General features: G+C 38.8%; 1 protein-coding gene across 1 annotated transcript in view; it reads right to left on the bottom strand.

The window, feature by feature from the left end:
- The window catches only part of MCTP2 (multiple C2 and transmembrane domain containing 2), a 2,216,888-nt gene that overhangs the window by 1,279,468 nt on the left and 913,933 nt on the right, over window positions 1–23,487 (bottom strand). The window contains exon 7 of the mRNA XM_044081878.1: window positions 2,526–2,561. Within this exon, the coding sequence (XP_043937813.1) occupies window positions 2,526–2,561 (36 nt within the window). The remainder of the gene's footprint in view (window positions 1–2,525; window positions 2,562–23,487) is intronic.

Genomic DNA, 23,487 nt, shown 5'->3' with positions numbered 1-23,487 from the left:
TAAAAAAAGAAAAAAGAAACTCTATCAGTACCATAATCTCTTTCAGCACCACCTTTATTAAGTCTGAGCACAAACTGAAAATATTTATCTGAAATAACTGAAAACGGATTTAGACTTTATTTTTCATTTACGCAAACACTATTTTCACCTGTTTCAGAGAAAACAGATTGCACCTTAATATTGAGACGAATGGTGCTACACTATTCTGAATGATAAAACTCCATCTGGAACTTTGATTAGAGTCCTACAGTTAAACACCATCTGCCTGCTTTTCTATTTATTTACAGAGGGAATTGGGCCATGGTAAAGACAAGATGGGCAAACTGCTGTTAATCAGGATCTCATTCCAATATGTAACCACAGCAGAGTCCCTTAAATGTTTCCTAGCATCTAGTCAAGCATTTTGTTTTTCAAAGTTTAGACATTTCTGCAATATTCAGATAATCTGTCCCAGCCCAGGGCACTCACAGTGCTGGCTTGACAGCAACAATAAACTGTGTCAATGTTAGAAAATTGTAGGAATAAAAGGAAGACTGCAGTCTTCACAGAATCAAAATTTATGGCCAATGTAATAAGGCAGACATGGGCCAAAATCAGCTACCTAGCACAAGACAAAAGTCAGCACTATCAGTGAAGTCAGAAATCTCACTTAAAAATGACAAAGATGGTATATTTTGTAAGAGATCAGCCACAATAATCATTTCCCAGCATAAAAGCTGTAGGCTTCAACTATACTTTATATTCATGTTCAAAATAAATTCAGACACAATGAAACATGAGTAGTTAATTCATGTCTGTAGAATCAGCCTTGTCCAAAAGAAAAAAAAAAATCTAAATTTGCTTATAAAAGACAGTAGTTAAAATACATAGCATGAAAGGAAAGTGAATGAAAAACTTAGCTACCAGCGCACACACACACATGATTAACACTCTCTCTGTCTGACTGCATGTCCTAAGAAGCATGTTAATGACAAAGAAAAAATCAGGACCTGTGATTTCTGTACGAATCACTGTCTTAATCCAGACAGGAAACAGTTATATATTCTCTTATATTAAAAGCTGCAACTGACACAGTACAGAAAAGGTAGTAATGTGAGTGTACTAATTAATATGGTGATTGTACAGAAAACAGGGTCCTTGTAAAGAGTCCAGTACATAACACTGCATATATGCAACCTGACTACTGAAGTGGCAGCCAGAAAAGGATAAAAATTAACAGAACTGCATGTGCTTATCCAGTTTGTTATTTGTGCAATGTTGCATAAGGTGATGAAGCCCAAAAATGAGGATGCCCTGACACCTGGACAAGCTCGCAGTCGCACCTGCCTAGTGACAGACATAATCACAATAAAAATACCAGTACAGCAAATGATGCCTTATTGGCAGCAGCTACCCACAAGGAAAATGTAGAGGTAAAAGACAAGATCTCATCCAGTGAGGAAAGTGAAAAGAGATGTACAGGAAGAAAAAAACATACGTTATTTTACAACTGGAAATGGCATTCCAGTACTTCATTTGGCTTTATTTGAAATTAAATTCATGAGTCAGCAACTTAACAGCTTCAGAAGGTATAATCCTAAAAATAATATGCTTTGGTCACAAAATCTGCCTTATGTTCATGTGGTTTTCTTATAAATACTTAACATCAGTGCTGTCTTAGTGACACTGAATGACAGCCACAATGTCATACTTAACCCCATTTTGATTAATGTCCCAGGTGCTGAAGCAAACAGACAGGAAGGATCATGAAGGAAGGGCTGTTCACCTCTCCGAGGGGAGACTGACAGGCTTTGCCTCCCACTAATTTATCTCCAGTAGAGACCCAAGACCTAGCTGGAGCCATCTGCTCAATATGGGGGCGGGGCTGCTTCAGGGGTACATCACTTGTTTAAGATGGTGACAGGTCCATACCACACCCACTGCATGCCCATCTCTGGAGTACTTACATGGCATGCAGGAAGAATAGCAAGGAAAGCACATGTAAAAGTTCCTGATGGCTGCATGAATGACAGCTATGCCATGATTCAGTTTTACCTGGCTAAGGAACAAATGGACAGAGTTGCTGTACTCAGCCACATGCTCATAAAAAAACTACTGTCAAGAGTTCTGTACTTGTCAGCACCTATTTGCAACACTATTTTACCCAGTCTAATCCATTTAAGCGATGGCCTGGTTAGCAAGAAACGAGTATGGCCATCTGCACGCTGCACATAAACTGAATTAAGCTGGTTCCACAATCACTCAGAATGCCAACACTAAAATGTATTATTATTTAAATTGCATTAGTTTAGCATTTCCACATTCTTTGTTAACAGAGATACTCAGAATTTCTGTAGGGACAGAAGAAATGCAGAATAGGATACAGTTATCTGCAATTACTGATGAATCAATAATACAAACAAACAAACTAGTTACTTCTGCTTGAATGCTTTGAAAATTCACTGCAAACTATCTTAAACTCAAACACAAGTCTATGGATGATAAGCATACTTTGCATAACAAGATCAAATAAATGCCAGATTTACCTTTGAGCTGTTTCTTTTCCTTATGCTTGACCATTTCTGTTTTGGAATTAGTGACCAGAATAAGACATATGCAGTAAAGAGAAAGAGAAACAAAAGTCAGTACTGAAATAATTCATTAAAAGAAATGGCATCAGAAACTACACAATGAAAAAAAAAATCTTGAAGTATGACTGTTCCAATACGTACTTTATGTTACATTAACGGTTTGTTAACCAGGGCTATAAACTAAGCTAAAAACAAAAGTTCAAGTTATAGCTGTAAATTACAGTAAAGTATTGTATATTTATTCTAATTCAAAGCAATACAACAAGCTACATATGTCAGTAGTTACAAAAAGCACACAAGAATGGATATGTTCCAAATTCCCCCACACAGTTTGCAGTGAAAAAAAGATTTTTGACAGTATGACACATACTGAAAAAAAAAACAGAGGTGTAAGACAGTTGTTGTTCATAGGTTGGTACTAGGCTATCAGCCCTAGGGCCTATACAAGCCTAGCCATAACAAGTCCCTGGCTATTTCTTCCCACATTATTTACTTTCCTGGACCCCTGTCTAGCAGGGCGACTGACGTGATCCCTGGGGTGAATTTCCTTTCTCCCATCCAATCATCAAGGTTCCTTTTGAAGAGGGCCAAAGAGGCACTCTGCTTGACATGTATGGGCAATCTATTCCAGACTCTGGGGAGTCTCTGGGTCAGGAACCTATCCCTCCAGCATGTTTTGTTTATTGTGATGACAAGGTTTAGATCCCTGGAACGTGTGGCTCTGAGGGATTGGGATTTCTTTAAGTGTAGCATGTCCAACAGCTCTGGGTTTGACATGGCCTTGTATGTTAAGCAGAGATCGCCTCTGAGTAGACGATATGCGACAGAGTATAGCTGGAGTTTTTTAAGGCGGTCAGCGTAGGGCATCTGCTTTAGGCCTGTGATTCTTTTAGTGAGGTATTTCTGTGGCCTTTCCAGTTGTTGCAGATGTCTTGAGAGGTACATACCAAACGGGGCATTGTATTCTATAATGGGTCTAATGAGGGATGAGTACAGGGGGACAATGACCTCCTTTTTTCTGGATGAAAAGCCCTTTGTGATGAGGTGTGCCACATAGAAGGATTTCCTGACTGTTTTGGCGATGTGGTTATCGAAGGTGAGACCACTGTCCCCCTGTGTCCCTAAGTCTCTTATCACACTTTTGGTGTTTAGTGTACTACCACCTATATGGTAATTCACGGATACATGTTTTTTCCCAAAGGGGATAACTATACATTTCTTGGCATTGAGCTTGAGCCCATGGCTCTGGCACCACGCATCTGTTTCTGTAAGGCCCTATTGTAGAGTATCCACATCATTTGGGGATTCAATAATGGCTCCCAGTTTGCAGTCATCTGCGAACTTTGTTAGCCAGAGTCCCTTAGTATTGACCTGTACTTCAGAGAAGTAGATACCAAACAAGAGCGGCCCCAGGACTGAACCCTGAGGTACTCCACTTATCACTTGTCTGGAGCTGGATTTGGAGTTGGCTACTTTTACAGTGTGGGTTCTATCATTTAGCCAGTTAGCAACCCATTGGGTGATGTAGGGATTAATGCCCAGCTTAGTAAGTTTATCTATGATTCCAGAGTGGGAGATGGTGTCAAAGGCCTTGGTAAGGTCTAGATAGGCTGTGTGGACCACCTTACCCTTGTCCATGGCTCTGGAGACTGATTCGAAGAAGTCAATCAAGTTCAGGAAACAAGATCGGTTGTTGTTGCTTTTTGGCTTTTACTGGTTAGGGGTCGCCACAGCGGAACTTCGGTCCACTAATGATTGGCAGTAGGTTTTGACAAACACTGAGGTGCCAGCTTGATGTTCAACCTTCAACGAAGGCACGCTCATTTACGCATGTCTTTCGAACGCCCACCCAACCGTGGAGAGGACATGCAGACTCCACACAGAAGGAGGTGTAAGACAGTAAGACTGCCAAATACAAAAACAAAACACCGAATACAGAATAATTATGTTACGTTACATTACAAGGTTGCCAAACTTAAGTATAAGATGCAGTTTAGAAGTAAAGCTTGAAGATAGAAAACTGAAGAAGAGAAGCATGAATGAACCAGAATGTACAAAAACATGGATAATAGAGGTGCATCAGATTACATATAGGTCGATACAGAATAGGCAGGCGATCACATGGCAAAAATCATAACAGATGTATCGGGGTGCTGGGTTTATAGTGTTTCTAAACTGAAAAGCAAGATTAATCTCAAGTACCAGTGTTCTTTGGATTAATCTACAAGGAGGAAATATAAGGTATTTTTTGGGGAAACAAAAAGTTTACACTGTGTTAATACACAGCAACTTTAATTTTTGGGGAGATGTGTAGTGGTGAAGCAGTTTGGAAATAACATACAGAGCAGAAGCTGTAAAATAATGCAGCATTTATTGACAGTTTGTTATGAGTTTCAGCATGTATTATTCACTACAATAAAAAAGTACTTTATCTTTTTTTTTCCACTATGAAAGCAGTATTTTCCTTTGCATAACCATGTTTTTTCTAAACAAAATATTAATAGTTACCCAACAGTTTTTTATAAAACCTAAGATATAAAGAATAAAGAATAACAAATGGTAAAGCCAGTAAAAACAAACTGGTTGGCAAATCAATGCTACAAATACTATAAATCCCACTGCTTAAGAAATGTTTTTTTCATTATTGTGTTTTACGTACAGTTCTTTCAGGAGGAGATTCAGCAGTAAAGGCATGAGTGCGTGTGGTGCAAGGCCAAAAAAAAATACAGACTGGTAATGTTAGTTACCTACCTTACTGCCTTCAGTCAACAAGGGAAATAAATAATGAAGACAAATAAGGAAGCAAGCAATGAGAGAAATACTAATGCTAAATGAAAATGGAAAGAATAGCAAAAAAAGGGACATTACACCTCAGGGCTGCTAATAATATGTCTATCATTAAGTCTCATTTATGTACCAGAAAAGCAAAAAGTTCTGCAGGGACAGGGCAAAAACAGGTGGCAAAATTATGGATGTTAAAAGTTAACGGAACAGGTTTTGCATCAAAGCACATTTTCTGAACTATGAAGTTCTACTGTCTGGCATTGACTAACTGTAATGTTCATTGGTTTAACAGAAAAATTTAAACATTTTATGAGGTACAGGGCAAAAATATGAGGCAAAATCTAGGTCATTCCGCAAAATTCCACAGTCATAGAAATGTTTTAAGATAGCGCTTCAAGTAAAGGATTACTTACTGTTGCTACTGATTTTTCTTTTAACTTTTTGCTGGGATTTTGTCTTGACATAACTTTTTTATAAAATTTGCTTGTGAGAAGGTTTAGTATGTTACAGCAAAGGCAAGCAGCTGTCAAGCAGTATGCAAACACACTATTCTGGTCCAAAGTTCTCGATTATCCCCCTTTTTTAACAGAGCACAGGGTAAATAAAGTTCATGAAAACCGGAAGAAGGCACACCTCATAAGAGTATAACACAGAAACTAAAATAACCCATCTCAACTGCAGGAAAAAGAAATACATAAAAAAGGAACTTTGCAGAAATGTAAAATATATGGAAGTTAGTTCGGGGACTGAACACATTATGCATTAAAAACTGGAAAGTTATCCTAGCACACAAATTATTTGACTGATACACGACCTCTCTCTCGTCTACTACATTTGCATGTATTGTAGTTAACATTAGGAATGTATATGATACAGAACTCAACAGATCAGAAAACAAATTAAAAAGACAGAATAAGTCTTAGGGAGGTAGAGTAAAACCTTCACCAAAGAGACAGCAAAGGATTAAAGAAAACAGAGTACACTTAAATGAAATCAAAATTATCAGAGGGGTACCAGAGATATCATTACTAATGCTGGTATTTTCAGTTGTCTTTAAAAGTCACATTAAAACAGACTAAAAACTATGTAATTGGGGTAATATGAACAAAAAGTGAAGAGGAAGAAGTAGAAGAGACTATTCAAGGTAGAAAGAACGATCTAAAACCTAATCACTTAAATTTCCTGAAAAAAAATGTATTGGTTTACTAAGCCCAAAAAAGGAAGTATGCAACTGGAAAAAAAAGCAAACAGCAAAAGAGGAAATGAACTTCAGCTCATCCAAAATGTGGACAACAGTTGGAGAAAACTTAGTTTTAGAAAACTATGCTACGTCAAACCCAGAGCTTTTGGACATGCTCCACTTAAAGAAATCCCAATCCCTCCGAGCTACATGCTCTAGGGACCAAAACCATGTCACCACAATAAACAGAACATGCTGGAGGGATAGATTCCTGTCCCAGGGACTTCCCATACTCTGGAACAAACTACCTATCTATATCAAACAAAGCTCCTCATTAGCACTCTTCAAGAAAAATCTTGATGATTGGATGGGAGATAGGAAATTCACCCCTGGGATCACTTCTGTGGCTCTGCTCGACAGGGGCAGAGGAAAATAATGTTCTTGGGTGGCGAAAGCCAGTGTACCTTTTGGCTAGTTTTATATAGGCCCTAGGGCCAATAGCCTAGTACCTACCTATGAACAACAAGGAAATCATGTTGAACAAGGAGATGGATAAAAAGACATCAATAATAGAAAGCAAGTTGTTACTATCACTCCACAATTACAGTAGATAAGATCCAATGCTGAGTTATCTCAAATGGGCAACACAAATGGCATATTTTATACTGTGAACTGAATTTTACCAATATGCCAAATCATTTTTCAGGTTTTACTGCCCTTCCAAACATCCTTAGAGACCATTTACTTATTTTCTCTGTTAGCAGAATTGCTCTTCTGTCTAACATAACTGCCAGAAAAATGTGAGAAGCTTCAAAATTTTCATATACAAGCCACGGGAAGAGAGTTTAATTGGAGTAAACTGGTCTGTATGGAAAAAAAATACTTGATAAAAAATGCTAACTTCTTTTCACATGCATTTTTGTACCTATCAAATACATACACACTTAAATCACAAACAGAGCTAATAAATTTCCTTGGCTATACAGCTCTACCAGGATACTGAAGGTGAAGAGGGATGCTCTCTCTCTCTGAAGAATCTACAAATCCAAAGGTCAAACCCAAACACTTAAAAGCACAACCCATGCCAAAATCAAAAAGGCTGATAAAGCATACTTAATATAGAAATCTACACATCAATAGCATTGTTAATCCAGACAAATTCTGGAACATCACAAAACAGTATGATGGGTAACAGTGTACTTTAAACCTTTTCTTCCTAAACATCAGAAAACTTTCATCACTTTTAATGCTCATTTCTTCTCTCAGACTTATAGCCTTGTATTCACTTCTGATAAACAACTGCAATAGAGTCTATGTATTTACCAGCGTTTCTGTCTTCAGCCTATCTCACCCACTGTAGTACAGCAGCTGCTATTAAAAACTATAAACCATGGATCAGTTTCTAATGATAACTTCTCCCTTGCAAATATTAGAGCCCTGGGCCCTACAGTGCTTATGCACTTACTCTACTGATAAACAGAAGTACTGAAGGAGGTCAAGGTACCCGATATCTGGAAAAATACAATGATACTTATCCCAAAAGCTGGTGATACCTCAAAAGTTGAAAATTGTAAGCATATTGTACTTTTTGGCCAGTATACTTGAAAATGTAGTACTTAACTAGATGATAAATGTCTTGCTAGAACATATCATATTATCTCTGTTCTCAGCATGGACTCTCATCTGACGACTACAAATAACCAGTTCCTGCCTAAGGGAATTGTGCTACACCTATATTTCGACACATCTCAAAAGTGATTCACTTGGTTGACTACAAAGTACTCAAAAGTGCCTAAAGGAAGGGGAAAAAGGAGATAGAGTATTTTGTTGATTTCAGAGGCACTCATTAAATTGTATTTATTAATGTATCAGAAAAGCGGCTACTGGGGTGGTGGTGCTGCGGTAGCGTTGTCGCCTCAAAGTAAGACATTGTCTTGTTCGATTCTCAGCTAGAGCATCTTCTGTGTGGAGACATGCGTGAATGGGCATACCTTTGTTGAAGGTTGTGTGTCAGGGCCAGCAACTCGGCACGTAAAAATCTACTGCCAATCATTAATGGACCGGAGTTCCGCTGTGGTGACCCCTAACCGAAAGACACAACAAAAATGTATCAGAAAAGCCTGTCAAGTTACCAAGCAAAAATACGAGTTCTCAAAGGTTCAGTACTGGTACCATTATTATTATTGTCTTGAGTTTCCAAATAATATGTATAAATACTACAGAAGTATCTAAAAAAAATAAGCAAATTATTCCACGCTGATGTGGAACATGAAAAAACAAAAAAGTTATCCTATTTGGTAAACACTTCTACAGCAGCTGTAGTGAAACCTCTCATTACATCACCAGCATCTTTATTGGGCTGAAGAAAACTGTGATAAAATATCTGGCACAATTCCTAATGTAATAGTTGATCTCCAAAAAGATCCTCCTTGATGGGTCTTATGATTGGGTTTTATCTTTTCACTAATCAGTGATCTGCATCTTTTTTCCTAAAAGTTCTTATTTTCAGGGGAAAATGCATACCACTGATGAAGCACCTTGTGATATCACACAGTAACTACATGAACTCATCTGTCTCCAACATGTGCTTGTGTGTGTTCACTCTGCCACTAGTGAGCATGCATATGTGAATCAAGAACAACGGTGAGGTACAATCTCATTACTAACAAGTATTATGCAACTATAGACCTGTATGACTTGCAGGGAAATCCAAAAACAAAGCCATTTTGGTGGCATAAAGGAATAAAGCCCTGACTATTGCCCAGGTGATTCAAGTTCAGTTTTTACGATGGGTGCTGGAAGGTTGGGCATGCTCACCTGGAGGAAGGGATAGGTCAGAGTTAGCTCAGGCCATTGCTCCCACACTGCCGGAGGCCTGGGATGGTATTGAAATGGTGGAGGTTGGTGCAGGGATGATAGGAGTACAGCCACCCATGGTAGCTCCTGTCAACTTTGTGAAAGTGTGCATGCAAGGGGGATACCCGATCCTGGTGGTGATGCAGTTTCCCAACTTCACCACCTGGTCAGAGGGGTTAAGCCATTCAAAAATTATACTGCCATTGCTGGGATGCTGGCAAAAGCAGCAGAATCCTCAATATTTAACTGTATAATGGCTCTCTGAATGAACCTTGCCCTAAAAGATGTTAGGGGAACTATTATCCTGTAGAGAACAAATGCCCCCAAGTCAGACAGGAGGTGGCTTTGATGGTTAGCAGGCACAGGGGAAAGAACACAAGAAAAACATCCAAAAGCAAAGACTAAACACAAAGATCATCCTTCTGTAGAGGAGCACAGTAAAAAAAAAAAAAAAAAAAAAAAAAAGATTTTGTACCATCAAGAATAAGACAAACCAAACCCCATAACTCCTTAGCCAAGCATTTTACAGCCCAATATCTTCTCCTCAAAACAGCTGCAAATAAAGTTGCCTATCTAATCTAAATACCAATAAACCAATCACTCAGAAAAAATATGTACCAAAACTTTGGGAAAAAAATCTTTATCATCCCCCCTGCACAAAGGCAGCTCATCTATAAAAATTCTCTCTCTCCACTTTCACAAATATTAAGAGAAACACATACATAACCAGCTAGTGAAATTCATACAGAACACAACCTCCCAGCCCCTACAAAGCATGACTTCAGAGCTAGTCACAGAACCATTATAGCACTGATTAGCTTCATAAATAAATGTAACCAGTCAAGAAACTCTGATAATCTTGTAACCACTCTTTTTGGATCTGCCCAAGGCATTTGATACATAGGTTCATAGGTAGGTACTAGGTATTGGCCCTAGGGCCAATACAAGCCTAGGCAAAAAGGTACCCTGGCTTTCGCCACCCAAGAAAATTATTTTCCTGTGCCCCTGTCAAGCAGAACCACAGACGTGATCCCCGGGGTGACTTTCCTATTACCCATCCAATCATCAAGATTTTTCTTGAAGAGTGCTAATGAGGAGCTCTGTTTGACATAGATAGGTAGTCTGTTCCAGAGTATGGGAAGTCTCTAGGACAAGAATCTATCCCTCCAGCATGTTCTGTTTATTGTGGTAACAAGGTTTAGGTCCCTAGAGCGTGTAGCTCGGAGGGATTTGGGATTTCTTTAAGTGGAGCATGTCCAACAGCTCTGGGTTTGACATAGCTTTACATGTTAGGCAGAGATTGCCTCTGAGTAGGCGATATGTGACGGAGTAAAGCTGGAGTTTTTTGAGTCGGTCTGCATAAGGCATCTGTTTGAGGCCAGTAATCCTCTTTGTGAGGTATTTTTGCGGCCTTTCCAGTTGTTGTAGATGTCTTGTGAGGTACATACCAAAAGGGGCACTGTACTCTATAATGGGTCTAATGAGTGATGAGCAGGGGGGAACAATGACCTCTTTTTTACTGGATGAGAAACCTTTTGTGCTGAGGTGTGCCACATAGAAGGATTTCCTGACCACTGTGGCGATGTGATTATCAAAGGAGAGACTACTGTCCACCTGTGTCCCAAGGTCTCTCATCACACTTTCGGTGTTAAGTAGATTACTGCCTATGTGGTAGTTCATGGGTACAGAGTTTTTTACCAAAGGGGATGACAATGCACTTTTTGGCATTGAGCCTGAGACCATGGCTTTGACACCAGGCATCTGTCTCAGTGAGGCCCTTTTGTAGGATGTCCACATCATTAGGAGTTTCGATTATGGCTCCTAGTTTGCAATCATCTGCAAATTTAGTTAGCCAAAGACCTTCTGTGTTAGTCTGAACTTCAGAGAAGTAGATACCAAACAGGAGAGGACCCAGGACTGAACCCTGTGGCACTCCACTTGTCACTGGTCTGAAGTTTGATTTGGAGTCTGCTACTTTCACAGTGTGGGTTCTGTCAGTAAGTCAGTTGGCAACCCCTCTTGTGACACAGGGATGTATACCTAGTTTAGTGAGTTTATCTATATTTCCAGAGTGGGGGATGGTGTAGAATGCCTTGGCGAGATCTAGATAGGCTGTGTGAACCACTTTACCCTCATCTATGGCTTTGGTGACTGCTTCAAAGAAGTCTGTTAGGTTTAGGAGACATGATCTGCCTTTTACAAACCCGAACTGTGTGCAGTCCAGAGTTTGGCAATCTCCAATGTCTTTATTTATGAGTTCCATGATGATACGTTCCATGGCCTTGCAGACCAGGCTCGTCAGGCTAATGGGACGGTAGTTCCTGGGGTCTGTTGTGGCCCCACAGTCTTCCACCAAAAACTCTTAAATACCCTATCACCTATAGGACAAAATACTTCCTGTTAAATAGCTATGGAACCAGTGGAGGAAGGGAGTGAGCAGGTGTAAAATGGCAGAATGAATACTCTACCTTCCTACTCATATCAGTCAGAGTTCCCGAAGGCACCACTCTAGTCCCCTCGTATTTTACCTGTTCATCAATGAACTTCACTTAGCATCCCTGCATGCAAATATTGTGCAATATGCTACTGACTACACATTAATATAATCAGCAAACACTCTGCAAACCCTAGAAAATGTAACTCGGGCAACTTTCACATCAATTGAAAACTGGCTTGAAAAATCTTCACCTTCTTCTCAACCACACCCAAACAAATTAATGTTATTTACACCAAAGCAGTACAATAACCAAACTAATTACTTCACCTTACTTCAACTGCCTTACTTCATTACTTCACCTTAACCTCCAAATACAATACTCTAATAGGTTATGCAAACCACACAAAACTACTGGGCGAGGGGCTATTGTTGATAACAAGCTAAAAATCAACAGACTAACACTTTCAAACAGCAAGCTATCATTGTTCATTTGTGATAATCAGTATAACTACAGCCAAAGTCAAACATTTTATATGATGCACCAGAAAAGTGCAAGCTGCACAATAATAGCAGATTAATGCTAGTAGAGTTGCATAAACTCTAATTGAATACAACAATCTGGCTAGCAAGGGGTTAAGTCATTCCAAAGGTTCATAGGTTTTGTGACACCCATGCCCTGGCCCAGCAATCAAGGAGCCTCAATGCTCACCACTAACACTGCAGAGGGCATCTCATATATGAGGAAAGGATAACAAATACACACAGTAAAGTGCAATTTCCCTTACGAGCACACAGAGATCACAGTCAACCCAGGGCTGGTCACTCCCTTGCTCTCCCGGTCCCCAATAAAACTCCCCACTGGCACAGCTACCAGATCTCAGCTTAGTGGGCAAGCTAAAACCTCTAGCACCTCCCTGTCCAACCAGTGCTTCGTGTCCCTGCCCAAGTAGCTGACACACACACACACACACATACATGTACTTTGAAAAGATACACTCCTGGGGAAGGCTGGCACAGTTTCTCCAGCTGTGCCCCTATTACTTAGACTATACGGTAGTTCCACTTGCCACCACCCACTAATACTTATCAGCTACTCAAAGGCCCTTAAAAGGGTGTCCAATTATTACTGTGTAATATTATTATCCAATTGGTAGTTGTGACTAAACAGTCAAGGCTTATTTAGAGTGACTTGGGCAGTAAACTCTATAAATATGCAATGTACTCTACAGCTTAAATTATCCCTACACAAAACCAGTAACAGTTAAAAGGTTTTAAAATATTTAATAATAATAAATAAATACACAAGACAATACTTTCTACTACACAGTGCTAGTCAAGAGTTCAGAGATCACACAAAAACTTAAAATCAGTAGTACAGTTCTGACATCACAGAAAAACACTTAGTCTAATCTTTCTAGTTCCTAGCTATTTCTAACAAGAAAACACGTCTAAGATAACTTACATATGAGCAAGACAGTGCTGTGAGCTGGATGTTCAAGACAAAACAATGCTTAATGCCTACTGATTCTCTCTGTTTAAATTGCTATTGCAGTCCTGACTCCCATTACATCATTTTTTTACAATTTCCTGGTGTTCCCAGGCTGACAGAAACTGCATTTACATTATTTTACACCTAGACAGAAACCAGAGCAATAAAGGACATTCCACATGTAAATTCTGGTCATTAACTTTAGCCTTAAAACAATAGGCAGGAAGCCTTCATCTAGCCTGGCCTGAGCCGAATTGTAAACAACAAAGACAGTCATGAAATAATTTTAATTTCAAAGGACAGACAAGAAATGCTTGACTTACATTTCTTTACAGCAGAGGGCAATGTTGATACATTGTTTTGAGTTCAACATTTCACAGCATATTCTTTCATTTAAGAAAACAAGCCTGTAATTCACATTCATATTTACAAATGACAGAATTATGTATAAAATCCTATTTGACTAAGTTGGCAGCCTTCACCCATCTCTACCAGTCTTCACGGGTTTATACTAGGCTAACGACCACCAGGGTCTTTACAGGCCTAGCAGTGCAACCCAATCCAGTTTTGTCCCAGAGTTCCTTGAACGCCTATATGGTGGGGGGTATGTTAGTAGCTAAGGGTTATGTCTGAGGGGAAAATAGTTAGTTGGGTATTAATTTATTTACTGTCAACCTTGGTCCATCAAAGACATGGGAGCCACACAGAGGGTGAATTTACAATTTCCCATCCAGTGATCAAGGTTTCCATTGAATAGGGTAAGGGATGAACTCTGCTTCACAAAGATGAGAAGCTTGTTCCATTGCACTGAGATAATTTGATACACATATCAGTCTCTACAGTATGTTCTATTTATGTTATTTATCTCTGTGTCACTGCTGGACAGAGGCACAACAAACTAATGGGCACAGTATTTTTTCATATAAGGGGTGGCGTAAGCCACAAAAATTTGGGCTAGGCTTATAAATGCCTTAGGGCAGATAGCCTAGTATAAACCTATGAACCTATGTCACAGGCAAAGTTTAGGCCCTTGGATCTAGTGTTTTTGATGCTGTTTGCTTTTCAGATGTACAAAAGATACATCAGAGGTAGATCTGAGGATGCCTTATATGCTAGGCATAGATCGCCGCTCAGTAACCTGTAGGAGACTGAGTACAGAGACTGGGCCTTAAGACAATCTATGTAGGAAAGGGTATTCATACCCTGGATTGACCTGGTTGGAACCTTTCAGGGCGTTCTAACTGTTGCAAGTGCCTGGTTAAGTACATGCCAAAGAGGGCACTGCACTCAATGATGGGTCTCCTAAGGGCTGAGTAGAGTGGTACTATAACCTCCTTGGACCTCTATGCCATACCCTTGCTTATGAGTTGAATGACTTAGAAGGATTTGCTTAATATCTTGACTACATGTTTATCAAAGGCCAGATTACTGACTACATATGTTCCCAGATCCCTAAGTATTTTTCAACTCTTAGGGGTGTTTTATTGATGGAGTGATTAGCTTGGATGGACAATTTCCCAAAGGGCACTACAATGCAGTTCTTCACATTGAGTTTAAATCAGTGGCTTTGGCACCATTCATTTGTTTATGTTAGACCCTCTTGTACAATGTTACTGTCATGGAGGGAGTCTATGACAGCTCCTAATTTACAGTCATTTGTGAACTTGGTACACTAGAGGCCTTTGACATTAGCCTTTACTTCTGAGAAGTAAATGCCAAACAGAACTGGACCTAACATGGAGTACTGGGGTACTCTTCTGGTGACCAGTCTTCTGGTAGAGGTGGTCTCAACAGTCCTGACTTCTTGGGTATTATCTGTGCGCCAGCAATCCATTGAGTTATGCAGGGATTTATACCTAGTTCTGAGAGTTTGCCAACAATACCTGAGTGGGGTACTGCATCAAATGCCTTGGCCAGATCAAAGTAGGCAGTACGCAATGTTCTCCCTCATTCATAGCCTTGGTGACTCTCTCAAAGAAATCTACCAGGTTGACTAGGCAAGACCTTCCCTTACAGCCAAAGTGGGATGGTCCAGTGTCTGTAGCTTGCCAATGTCCTTGATGATTATTTCCATGATAATTCATTCCATGGCTTTGCACATCAGTCTTGTCAGACTGATGGGTCTGTACTTCCCAAGGTCAGCTGATGGTCCACCCTTATGAAGACTGATGACCATTGGGAATCTCCATTTACCTGGAACATAACCTGTTTTGAGGCTGTACTTGAACAGTGCCTCAAGCGGTCCTGCTAGGTCATGTTTTAGGCTATTTAGCAGGTAACCAGGGATATTGTTGGGGCCCAGTGAAGCAGTTTTCTGGCCTTAGTCAGCACCACTACGATCTGCTCTCTGATGATAGTTTGAGGGGATATGCTAGAAGGAATTTCACAGGGCGTAGTGGGGGGGGGGGGTGAAGTTAGAGCTAAATTAATCAAGCAAGTAGATTTGATATGTCACCCTGACCAGTGAAGGTGGTACCATTTTCCACCAGTTCTGCACACTGCTGAATGTTACCTTTAAGGTTCCTGACATAGCTGAAGTCCTTTTGATTGTACTTAGTCTTGGAGGCTGCCTAGCATACCTCTCAACTGTATCAAGTTACTCAGCATTTACTGGATTTGAGGTCCAAATAATGGGGTGCCACAAATTTCCGATTGGCCCCCTTTATTCCCAATTCTTTCCCACCTTTTTTTTTAAATTCATAGATTCATAGATTAGTACTAGGCTAACTGCCCTTGTGGGCCATTTTCAGCCTAGCCAATTACCCCATGTGAGAATCAAACCCTGCACCTTGTGTTTGTAAGGTAAACACCTTAACCATTATGCCAACATCCCATGCTTCTCCCTTGGTAATTTTCCACTGATGTCATGTGCAGAGGCATGCGCAATGGGGTCAGCATCATGAGCAGCCTGCCAGCCTGTCGGAATTCGGCTGAGGGCTCAAGGGGTGTGACTACTGACTGACTTACTATACTTTGATTATGTTTACAGTCAGCAGCCAGCAACATGTAAGAAAATCGCAGACAGGAGCTAAGCTTCCTAAATCCTAATTTTCCAGTGTCCAGAGCCAGACCAGTTTAGAGAAAGAGGGACTGGGCTCTGGACTTGCTCGGAGCCTCAAATCAAGAGTGTTTTTTTTTTTTTTTTTGTTTTTGATTAGACATTAGAAAAGTTTAGTTTAGATAGCTAGATTACAAAAGGCTACTTCGTCCTCAAGCAAGAGACCCATTTGTTTTACAGTACAGCGGCAGTCTCGGACTCGGGTCAGAGTGGTGTGACCATGCAATGTGGTGTGACCATGCAACTGACCGGACCGGTCATGAAGAAGTATATTACTACTTCTTCCCCCAGCTCCTCTTTCACCTCCAGGTAAAAAGATAAAAAGAAAAGAATTGAATTTTTAGATTCAGTCATGATGATTATTTATTTCATTAGCTGCCCTGGCTGTGTGTAAGACAAGTGTGTGATACTGTGACACTGTGATTATAGTTTGATAGTATCGTAGTGTGTCTCTGGGACTGTGACCCATGTAGCTTCATGTTTTCTAAAAGAAAACCTTCATGTAGTTAGTTAACCTCACTTCTATTTGCATTTAGATTTCTTCTTTCATTGTTTTAACAATAATTATTTAAAGTGTTATTTAATAAATTTTAATTTACTTACAGTTGTTATAAAGTGAACAACCTCTGGCTTTTGGATTGTTTTGACACTTTCATTTTGGGCAGTACTATAATATGTCAAAAAACTTGCCAGTGTGTATACTTTGTAAAATATCTTTTTTCCTTGTATTGCTTTCAGGGTAGCCAATAAAATATATCAAATCTTTGAGTTCAAAAGCATCAAAAAAGCAAAATTCTTGCATATTTCTTTATTTTGGTCATTGTTTTACTGTGCCTGATTGTAGTTTGGTTGCTGGATGTACCAACAACAGTACTGTGTCATACATGGGAAAAACAAAGAAAATAATGCAGGTGCTTACTTTTTGTCACTAGCTGAATTCATGCATATAGTACAGACAATGCCAGGGTACACAGTTATGAAAGGAATTCTGGGAGCAAAGAACAAATGGAAAAGAAAGCAGATAGCTTAGGATATGGAAGTGATCTCTGAACAATAATTTAGTTTGTGCAAAACAAGAACACTCACATAACATTTCTCATGCCAGAATCTATGATTTTAATGATAAAATGAATGTTTTGATAATAGTAATGCTGATTGCTTAGTCCTCAAGCAAGAGACCCATTTGTTTTACAGTACAGCGGCAGTCTCGGACTCGGGTCAGAGTGGTGTGACCATGCAACTGACCGGACCGGTCATGAAGAAGTATATTACTTCTTCTTCCCCCAGCTCCTCCTTCACCTCCAGGTAAAAAGATAAAAAGAAAAGAATTGAATTTTTAGATTCAGTCATGATGATTATTTATTTCATTAGCTGCCCTGGCTGTGTGTAAGACAAGTGTGTGATACTGTGACACTGTGATTATAGTTTGATAGTATCGTAGTGTGTCTCTGGGACCGTGACCCATGTAGCTTCATGTTTTCTAAAAGAAAACCTTCATGTAGTTAGTTAACCTCACTTCTATTTGCATTTAGATTTCTTCTTTCATTGTTTTAACAATAATTATTTAAAGTGTTATTTAATAAATTTTAATTTACTTACACAGTTGTTATAAAGTGAACAACCTCTGGCTTTTGGATTGTTTTGACACTTTCATTTTGGGCAGTACTACAATATGTCAAAAAACTTGCCAGTGTGTATACTTTGTAAAATATCTTTTTTCCTTGTATTGCTTTCAGGGTAGCCAATAAAATATATCAAATCTTTGAGTTCAAAAGCATCAAAAAAGCAAAATTCTTGCATATTTCTTTATTTTGGTCATTGTTTTACTGTGCCTGATTGTAGTTTGGTTGCTGGATGTACCAACAACAGTACTGTGTCATACATGGGAAAAACAAAGAAAATAATGCAGGTGCTTACTTTTTGTCACTAGCTGAATTCATGCATATAGTACAGGCAATGCCAGGGTACACAGTTAAGAAAGGAATTCTGGGAGCAAAGAACAAATGGAAAAGAAAGCAGATAGCTTAGGATATGGAAGTGATCTCTGAACAATAATTTAGTTTGTGCAATAAAAGAACACTCACATAACATTTCTCATGCCAGAATCTATGATTTTAATGATAAAATGAATGTTTTGATAATAGTAATGCTGATTGCTTAGTCAAAAGTAACAAAAAAGTTTTATGTAATTAGTACTTCATTGCAGGTGCAAAATATAAAGCACAAACTATGGTGAAGCAAATGTTGAGTACAGTTAGTTAACAGTTTGAAAAAATATTGTTATTTATTTGAAGGCTTCAGTTGTTTGCAAGGTAAATATTATATTAGGATTTCTTGTGAAGCGGTAGCTTTAAAAGGCTAAGGCATGGCACATGGACTCCAAGATGGAACTGCAGTCCTGTTAGACCATGATGGGCTGTGCTGTGGTCAAGTTTTGCTATCCCTATGTGTTTAATAGTTACAGCCACTGTGCTACCATCGTTTTATTTGTATATACAGTAGAATGGATCGAATGCTACTTTATCAATTAGCAGGGGTGAGTTTCTTCAGAAAGGGTTTCTGTGCGCATGTTAAGATCCGGTTGCATATACGAGTTACTTTGCAATTTCTGTGCGCATGGTAAGATTCTATAGGAGTTACTTTGCAATAGAAACATCTGGTTTGTTGCGTTTTCATAGGTGTTTACTAGGCTAACAACCACAAGTGCCTTTTTAAACCTAGCCATGAATCCCAAATCTTTGACAAGTCCTGATACCCTTGATAAGTGTAAGTAGGGGCTTGGGAGAAGAAACATTTACAAGCTAGGGCCTGGGAGAGGAAAGGTGTGTGCATGTTTTAGTATGCTACGCTTAGTTTAAGATGGTATCCTTGTTAGTGTTTTATGTAAGGCTGCAAGATGCATTTTTTTATATTATCAACAGACAGATCAAATAAAGGGACTGAGAATCTACAGTATACATATTTCACTGCTTAAAGTTATTGTTACTGTGAGGTAAGGTGATTTAGTCCTTTCCTCCACTGCAGGATGATCTAAGAGTTAGTAAATATAATGTGGCTGGGGTGTAGGGGTTCATGGGGGGGATCTTGTCCCCTTTAAAAAATAAAACATAAAAAGGTAAAAAGTGATGTCTTTTAGTTTTTAATGGGTTTATTTGATGTGGTACTCATTCAGTTTTGGTGCAATGATTCATCTATACTCAGCTGATGTTCACTCGAGCATATGATACAGATATATATAGCTGTGTGTGTTTATGTATTTATGTACATACACACACACACACATATATATATATATATATATATATATATATGTGGGTACATATATATATATATATATATATATATATATCTATATACATACATATATATATATATATATATATATATAAATATATAAATATATATACATATATACACACACACACACACACACATATATATATATATATATACATACACATAAATACGTGTACCATACTACCGTTGCTTTACTTAATTTACCCCTCTACTAGTACTGAGAGCTGTCTGACTGCAGTAGTGAGAGGATTAGCATTTGCCATTCAAAACGTGTAAGTCCTTATATTTCATATCACAATAACAGTAGAGCTACTGTCACTGCTAATTGCTTACTGATTATTGCATTCAGGTAGGTACAGCCTTAACTCCATAGTAGGCTATCCTTCACTGTCTCATTCTCACACATGTACACCATAGTTTATAAGAATTCAGTCTTCTATTTCTTAGCTGACACACACCAAAACTGTCCAGTCAGTGTAGTACTTGTTAGAAATAATTTGTTTGATTGTTTTATATGTGTGTGGTAGTAGTAGACTAATGTAACAAGTTAATTTTATTTTTATATAAGAGAATTGTATTTTAGTTTTATACAAGTTCAAAGTTTTATACAAGTTCATATGTTAATAACATAAATAAAACAGTTTTGTTCTGGTTTATATTTTATTTAATGAAGAAAGCTGAAGCACGGCTGCTGCTGCAGTTAATTTTATTTTTATAAAAATTGTATTTTAGTTTTGCACAAGTTCAAATATTAATATAAGTAAAACACTATTGTTCTTCTTATTTTGTGTTTCATGATCATACTTTGGTTGGCTGTTCTTCAGTTTGCGTTTAAAAATTGGCATCCCACAATTCCATTGGAGTAGGTGGGGCTACATAATTATGTATGTAAATTTTATGTTAATCAGCATACAGATTTGTACCTATTTTTCATGGGCCCTTGTCCAGATTTTTGATGTTTCCAGGTTGAGAGGTATGCTGCCCTGACCTTGTAATTTGTTATGCTGAACTTTATTTGACCTCGTATTTTTTTGCTTAGTTGAATCAGAGAGCTCTTGTCTCTATTAGAGTTGCTTTTTCTAATTTTGGTCATGACCTTTTCTTTTGTTATACAGCCGGTTATGGTAAGGATTCCATCAATGAGTTTTTGGTGTTAGATCTGGGCTTACTTCTGGAAGGTCCGCAAACCTTAATGCAGCTATTTACATGTTTGTACAGGGTTTCTGTAAATAATTCTGCATAGGAAGCTGTGTTCTCGAGGTTTGTCAGAGCCGTAAGTTTTGACAAACTGTCACTAAATAGGACGTACATTGTACTAGTGTCATTTAATGGGATGTAGTTTGTAGAACCTGAGTCTTTGTGCAGCTGACCTTTGGTGAAAGAAGAGCTGAACAGGATCTGGTGGGGCTGATGGCTCATGAAGTCACTATAGATGTTGGCTGCATCCTTTGGAGATGCTTCAATGGAAGACTCCCCTCTTAACTGGGCAATATCCTCAAGAACCTCAAAATGTATCCGTACACAGATACATGAAGAGACCTTCCATGGTCTGCTTACAGAAGTTCCAACTTGGAATGGTAGGGGTCTGTACAGGAGAGAGAGAAAATGCTTCATACTTTCTCACAGCAATTGTCGTATATCTGACCTCTCATTCCATTGAGTCTGGAACTACAATTTCCACTCTGATTGCAAGCACTAATAACTTTCGAACTTCCCGTGTACAAAACACGAACTACAAAACTGCAGGGTAGCAACAGACGATACAAACAGTTTTACTTCAGCTCTTCACTTTACATGCTGGGCTAGAGAATACTTAAAGGTAGCTGGAATGGATTTCAGATAGCAAAAGTAGTACACACTTCCTACAACCATAGAGAAGTCTTAGCAAAGGCATCCTTTATGTTTACATAAACAGAACTCTGCTCTTTACTTCATCATGTCTAGCAACAGGTCCCAATCCCTGACACTGAGTGGTTGGATTATTATGTGGTGTGGAGGTTGGTTTGACTGTGGTGTTGGATTTAAGGGGCAGTAAGACCTATCAACAGTGAATGATGATGGCTGAGAGAATATTAGAGACTGCAGACAAATGATCTAAGAAATTAACTGCATCATTGTCTTCTGTGCTCTCATTTGGCCCTGCCAAGCACAGATTATATCTTCTTAGTTGATTCCTCAGCTCATTCACTTTATTTTGTAGTGCTGAGATAACTGCATGCTGTTCCCACATTTTTGACCATACTTCCGGCTGCTTTGTAGTGCTCATGACTACTGCTGATTCAGAAATTGGTTCTTTGCAGGCTAAGTCTGAATTTCCTTTTTGTTCTACACTATAGTCTGTTAGAACTCTGTTAATTAGCACATCTAGGTGTTCAAACTTGCCATCCAAGGTATGCAGTATCTGTTATCTAGGTGAGTTTGATTCATGATAGATGATCTCTCCCCAGCTGACAAGGTATCTGCAATTGGGTAGAAAAATACAGATGAATTCTCAATCCAAGACCTGTTCCAGCAATGTTTTCATTGCTACCAGGTCACAGAACAAATATTTTTTAGATATCTGTATGACAAAAAGCTCAAGATCACATTGGCTCTGTCCCCATCCCATCATACTATGTGTTTTCCTTTTCAACAATCAGGTGCATTCCCAGAGATAGTACTTTTAGAGATCAAGGATGTGAGGGCAGCGACTGTGTATTAGCAGTACTGTAAGCATATCTCCCTGCAAAAATGTTGTTATATAGATGAGTTTATGTTTACTGCTACAACATTCCCCTCGAGTTGGGGGATACTGCAGGTGGTAACATGGGAGGTTGGAGAAAGGTTTAATAGGAAGTATAAGTAATACCCAGAAAGCAGACTTGTGGGTAAGTACATTTACCGTAACAGTATATCTTAATAGAGAGTAGTCACTGTAACAATAATTAGAAATTTGGGTTACTCACCTCTTAACCGTGCAGTTTCATGACCAAAAATTCTAAAAAGCTGAGAGCCCCTTCCCTGCATATACCAAAATACTTGTCTCATGCTGGAACAAACTTATGAAGGTTTAAGTACATGGTTCTTTCATAAATTCTGTACTGATGTTTATTTTCTTAAATCTTCAACCTAATCATTCTTAACACGGAACATCTGTTGCATCAGACAAATAGCCCTTTCTATCTGGCACTAAATTATGTCTATAACTATGTATTCATCACATAAAGTAATATGCAAGACTAAGCACTGCATAAAGAGATAATAAAATATAGTAACACAGAAACATGCAACATCATATGTAAAACTGCTTGAAAAAAAATTATTAGCTAGAAATGCTACAATAAAACATGTTAATGGAAGTAATGAAGCATGCATCTAATGAGATATCCGCTGAATGCAAAATATTAACAAAGGCATCAGAAAGAGAATGGCAACTGCACTGCCTCAAGGAAATATACATAACAAGGGTAAATATGAAAAAAAGTTATGCCATTGAAGAGCACTTATATATATATATATATATATATATATATATGGGTCTACTACTAATTACCGACACGACGATTCCCCGACAGAAAACTCCCCGACGCCAGATGACCGACATCACACAAACCCGACAACGCAAAACACCGAACACCATTACACCGAACACCATTACACCGACACACGGAACGTAAACAACACGCGACACTACATAGCATACACACTAGCCCTGACCCAAACCCTAACCCTAAGGTCCGACACTATCGCACACTTCACGTACCTGCACCCTAACCCTAACTCACTTAACCCACCCCTAGCCCAAGCTCCGACACTAACGCACACATCACCTACCTG

The sequence above is a fragment of the Protopterus annectens genome, chromosome 8.part1, assembly GCF_019279795.1.
Source record: "Protopterus annectens isolate FY-2018-M chromosome 8.part1, PAN1.0, whole genome shotgun sequence".
NCBI classification, from domain to species: domain Eukaryota; kingdom Metazoa; phylum Chordata; order Ceratodontiformes; family Protopteridae; genus Protopterus; species Protopterus annectens.
Note: the sequence above shows the minus strand (reverse complement) of the source record. Positions and strands in the feature narration are given on the sequence as shown.